The sequence below is a fragment of the Olea europaea genome, chromosome 7, assembly GCF_002742605.1.
Source record: "Olea europaea var. sylvestris chromosome 7, O_europaea_v1, whole genome shotgun sequence".
Classification (NCBI taxonomy): Eukaryota; Viridiplantae; Streptophyta; class Magnoliopsida; order Lamiales; family Oleaceae; genus Olea; species Olea europaea.
In genome coordinates this window covers 12,873,004-12,878,700 of record NC_036243.1, presented here as the reverse complement: position 1 = coordinate 12,878,700, position 5,697 = coordinate 12,873,004, and the positions used below count along the sequence as shown (strand labels likewise).

Below are 5,697 nucleotides of genomic sequence, written 5' to 3'. Positions count from 1 at the left end.
TGGTCTGCTCCCATCCACGATCAAGAATGGGTGACTTCCATTCTAGAAGATGTCAAATCCATGAAAGATCGTTATCCTGCTTATGAACGAATATCAGCTGTATTGACGACGATTTCAGAGGTACACTTGTTTGTTTTAGCAAGCATTTCATTTGGTTCTTCATATTGTTTCGTCACTAATATGTTGTGTCGTCCAGCTACATGAAAAATACATATGGAAATTTTCGAAGGATAAGTCTTGGTGTATATAAAATATGTACATAGGGTGGCCATACCCCTCACATGGGATGGGACCCATGCAAGATGGGCCCCACCCCATGTGAGGAGTGTGGACACCCCTATGTACATATTTTATGTACACCAAACACAACCCATTTTCTAAATGTCAGTTGGAGGACCACAGATCTGCTACTTCTGTTTAATAAATTTGTACCATTAAGATAAGAAAATGTGAATTTCAGGGCTTGTTTTTCTAGCAAAGTTAAGCTAACCTAGAGATGATATCTCTCCATACTCCTGTACACACTTCATTTATTATTCTATATGACTTGCAAAGCAATTACACAGAGATCTCTTTAAGTTTGAAAATAAGTATATCAGTTCAACTGTTCTATAGTAATTATATCCTTTCCCATTATTGGCACAAAAGAACAATTTCTATACGCATTTAAGGAATCCTCTGTAGAGAATATTTTGTTACTATCTCCTTTTGAAGACTACTGACTGGGCTTCTATAACTGCCTAAACTATAGGTGTTTCCACACCATCTGGGTTACTCTTATTTGTTTAAACCTAAAGAAAAATGAGGAATGAAGAAACTGTTTATGACCTCTGCATCTTGATTGTTTATTATTAAACTGGCTTTTGTTTAAATGAAACGTGGTGCATTTTGCAGGAATTGCCTGATGTTCCTCTATTTCTGAGTTTGCACAATCTCTGTGCAACATTGAAATGCACATCTCCGTCTGCAGTTATGTTTCGCTCTGCCGTTATCAATGCTGGATATCGTATATCTGGAACTCATGTAAACCCATTGGGATTGAAAACAGATGCTCCTATGGACGTGATTTGGGATATCATGCGCTGCTGGGTAAGTATTCCTGTTTGCCTGCACCTAATTCATGCATGTTTTGTCATTTCATATGGTGCCTATTTGTTCATGCCTGCCAAACAATTTTCATAAATTTTCCATTAGTAAAACCACAGCACTTATTGAGCTTTGTGAAATTTAAATCTGGGCATGCTTCTTCTGATGGAACGAACTTAGGTGTATATTTTTAGTGCATGTTGGGTGTGCGGTGCCACATTACTCAACATTCACCAATAAAATAGACAAGATTTTGCTCTAATTTTCTTTTCCTCTTTAATATTGTCTGCGGTCCACTATACCAAACAAGTCTTTATTGTCTTATTACTGAGCAGCACACATCAATGGCCACTTGGGGTTGTGGCTGCTTGATTTTGCTTACATGATGAGATATTTTATCTAACATGGTTTCCTGTTAGTTATCTGCCTCATAGGATAAAAGTTGTAATGCTGTGTTCCTGTAGTTGATGACACTCTCTTTGTAGGTCAAAAATCACCCCGTGAAAGCTCAGCCACCCGATCAGGCTGGAAGTGTTATACTTGCAAAGGAACCCATTCTGCAGGTATATGACTTCCTTTACTCGTTTTCATATTTTTGTCATCAGTCGGTTGCTAAATAGATCACCAACAATTCAACAAAGACATGCCCCGATTTTCGTTGATAAAGCTCTTTCCTTAGTCAGTGTTGACTTCCATTTGTTATTAATGGCTTGTATTTTTGAAATTGGTTGTTTTTGGTGGGACGCTGAACTAATGCTGTCAATTTAGTTCCGTATTCATTGCTTTTCCTTTTCTCGTGTTGAATTTAAGCTTTACTGCAAAATTTTCTACAAGTTAATAGTCATATTCATGTAGAAAACGCCGACAAATACATGCACTGATTTTTATTTAATAAAGTAGTTTCGTTACTAGGTGCGTGCTCCCATTTGTTATTATGGAACCGTTCCTCTTACTTATATATTTGACGCGCTTATTTGACAAATAATTGTTACATTTAATTTAAGTCAATTCAACGCTCAATATCTTATGGACCTTAAGTGGTTATAACAAACTCTACCATAATCTTAATAAAATAAAAATATTGAATGTTGGATTAACTTAAATTAAAGGTCACGATTTTTTGTCAAATAAATGTATCAAATTTCTAAGTAGGAGGAACGATCCCGTTGTTATTAACCAATGGACGAGCAATTGGACACTTAACGTGGATTCCTTTTGTTGACTTGAATTGAACTCTTAGTCAATAAACTAAGATCACTTTTGGTACATAGGATGATATACTTCACAAAATTTATCTTTTTCCTGTTCCTCATACAGTTATACTAAGGGGTCATGTCCAATCCTCCCTACCTAACATGCCGTTTGTCCTTGTTTGCTAAATAGGATTGGATAGCTGAAAAAGTATAATTTCCTTTTTTCCTTGCAGGCTAATTTTACAAGAGCTGTAGCGTCTCTTAGCAAGGCACAAGCCAAAAAGGTTGCTCGATTCCTTCCGAATCCTGAAAGACATTGGGGACCAAAGCTCAGGGCCGGTCGTCAGATCACCAGCAAGCACGCATCACTTTTGGGTCCTGAGGTGGTAAATGGATTAAACAACCATGAAGAAGTTGAAGAGCCCTCCAAGCGTAAGAAGACGGAAGACCCCACTCCTAATTCATCATAATATGCCTGCCTTCATACAACACCAATGGTCCACTTGCTCTGCATTTGCTTTGCAGAGATAACCATCTCGAACTGAGCAATGGTTCATGTTCTATTCAATCGTGAGAGAGACCCAACACGATTAACATTATTCTCTTGCATGCCAAGGAGTCTTGACAGAGCAATTCCAATTTTGTTTAAATTTTATGATTCTGTTTCACGTCTCGTTTTGAACAATTACTTTCTTTTATGAAAAGGAAATAGTAGAAAACCGAGAACTCCACTAGTAATGATACATGTATTTGCGTATTTCTGTGGACAGGCTATGATCATATATCGCCCTTAATGAATGCAGATTATACAGATTACTGTCTTTAGTTAAAATTTATGCTCGAAACTGCTATGGGGAACAGAGGAAGCGAATGCAGCATGAAATGAGCGAATATATTTAAATTTATTAAGAGATGTTTTTGTCATCTTGGAAGATTCTTTGAATTTTAGGATGGCAACGAGGTGGGGTCGGGATAGTCACTACCTCTCTTGTAGTGTTGGGGATTTTTAGGAGTCGAGGTAGGAGTGGCAATTAAAAATATTTTTCTTTATCGTCTCGTTTAATTATTAATTTATTTTAAATGGTATCTTTAATTTTTATTTATTTATTTAAAATTAGAGAACTAGAAAAACATAATCATTTACTTACGGGGTAGGAAGGAAATTTTGCCTCCCTCCCGTCGATTTTTTTTATTACACTTTTTACACGGCTGTTGTTATATTGATCAAATATAACACAGTTTGACAGTTGACACATTCGTTGAAAAATAACAAATGTTTATTTTTGAAAGGATGATATCAAAATTATGATATTAGGATGAAACACATTCTATTTACATGATTATGTAAAAGATAAGCAAAGGTATTGAAATTATATTATATTTAATCTATTTAGATGTATGCACAAACTAGAAATTCAGTAACCATTACTGGCAAAATATGATTTTCTTAAAATTAAATTACTTTTTCTCGGAAACAATTTTTTAGGTTGATACTTCGAGTTCTCTTTTAGCTTTGTCTTTTTACCAATTATAAACAATTTCTTTTGCAAGTTCCAATTTTGTGTGATCTCAATCATACAAGTTGATTCAATCAAATTGCGCACAACTTAGGGCCTGTTTGATTTGGCCGTTTTTCTATGGAAAATATTTTCTACTTTCCACATTTTGACCTGTTTGATGGCCATAATTTTCTTGGCAATTTCTTCACCTCCCCTGCCCCCCCCTCTCCGCCCCGCCGCGCCCCTCACACGTGACCAAGCCAATTCCCACCAAACCCATGAGAATTGGTTTTTCAGCTGGTTATTTTTTTTTTATTTTTTGATAATTGGAACAAATTTTATTTTCAATTGTAACAAATTTCGTCCCTTTAATTGACAATTTTCATGAAGAATAAAGTCAAACGAACACCAAACGATAGAAAATTTCAACATTTTTTGGGTGTAAAATTATATCAATCAAACATATTTAATTGATAATTCCAACGAAAACAAGTTATAAGCAATTCAATTCCTTGGAATTCATTTTTTTTTCACCCAAATTTCATTCTTGCAATCAAATAGACCCTAAGCGCTCAAAACATTAAGAGCAATTGGAAAAAAGTCATTGTCACTTTTGTAAATACATTCTGAGATGACTTCAATATGAATTTCCAATGATTATTATTATTATTATTATTATTATTATTATTATTATTATTATTATTATTATTATATATTTATTTATTCCCCCCCCCCCCAACACTAATGTCTTCATATGTCTCTCATATTACAAAACATTTTTAATTCGCTTCCGAATAGAAGCCTTTTAGGCTGCCCCAATTTGCAACAAGAAAACTCCTAAAATCTGAGTGCTTATTGTTTCTAGTCTTACTGCTAACATGTTACAGAAAAATACACCCAACAAGCTGTAAATCCAACTTTAAAAAAAAAAAAAAAAAAAAAAAAAAAAAAAAAAAAAATCAGATAATTACTTATACGTTATAACTTAAAGACTATATATTATCAGAAACTTGAAGCCAATTCTGATCTATTTCTTGCCAGAATCCGTAGCTGGGTTGAGTTCGTCCCATGCTTCAATCCATGTGATCATTGCATCTGCAAGCTTCACAAAATAAGGGTCTATTTGGCCAAGTTTTTCTTTGACTTGTTTGGACAGTTCAACATAGCATTTCTGAACAGTTGTGCTGTCCTTTGAAAGAGTTACTGCTTGGAAGAATGGAATGATTTCTTCTTGCCAGAAGATGCCATGGTATTCCTTTTTTAGGTTCACAAAAGGGTTGCTGGCTTTGCTGTGCCATATGTACGGCAGCCCGGTTTTGACACCTAAACCTAGATGATCACATATCACCTGTAGAATCGAGAAAAAGGATATCAGAAACAGCAACTTAACAAGTTCTTCGTACTTTTTACAAAGTTATCTATTGCCAACGATGAACTCAGTAAATCTAGCAATAAACTGAATGGAGAGGTGAAAAATTATTTGTGTAGTCAATTATAAATTTATGAGGAACAAACAAGTGTTGTTTTGTTGTATTGTTGCATTGGATTTTTAATCTTTTGCTTTTAAAGATTTTCGCTCTAAGAATGAATTCAAAGAAGATGATATAATTTATCATCCCCAGGCAATATTGTCGACGTTCCTTTCATGATGATTGCTTTGAGGATCCTGAATATATAAAAGCTAGATATGATGACACTCGTTGTGAGGCGATAATCCATCATAAGATCATCACTAGGAACCGGTCTAGGACCCTCGAGTCTCATATTAACTTTTCTTTTCCTACTCGTCTTTAGGTTTGTCCATTTGTGCTCTTGTATTGGAGGATTTAATTATATCCTCACACTTTGACTTTATTTTCAAAACGAATAAAATTCTAATCCTTGATGTGAAAAAAAGAAGGGGGGGGGGGGGGGGGTGG

General features: G+C 35.1%; 2 protein-coding genes across 2 annotated transcripts in view; one reads left to right on the top strand and one right to left on the bottom strand.

Annotated features, from left to right (window-relative positions):
* Positions 1-3,104, top strand: part of LOC111397915 (probable tRNA (guanine(26)-N(2))-dimethyltransferase 2) — a 6,683-nt gene extending 3,579 nt beyond the window's left edge. Inside the window, exons 7-10 of the mRNA XM_023024879.1 lie at positions 1-120; positions 895-1,089; positions 1,572-1,649; positions 2,513-3,104. Coding sequence (XP_022880647.1) covers positions 1-120; positions 895-1,089; positions 1,572-1,649; positions 2,513-2,749 — 630 coding nt within the window. The 3' untranslated portion in view covers positions 2,750-3,104. The remainder of the gene's footprint in view (positions 121-894; positions 1,090-1,571; positions 1,650-2,512) is intronic.
* Positions 3,105-4,576: 1,472 nt separating this feature from the next.
* LOC111397691 (alpha-1,4-glucan-protein synthase [UDP-forming] 1-like) overlaps positions 4,577-5,697 on the bottom strand; it is a 3,157-nt gene continuing 2,036 nt past the window's right edge. The window contains exon 4 of the mRNA XM_023024689.1: positions 4,577-5,126. Within this exon, the coding sequence (XP_022880457.1) occupies positions 4,806-5,126 (321 nt within the window). The 3' untranslated portion in view covers positions 4,577-4,805. The remainder of the gene's footprint in view (positions 5,127-5,697) is intronic.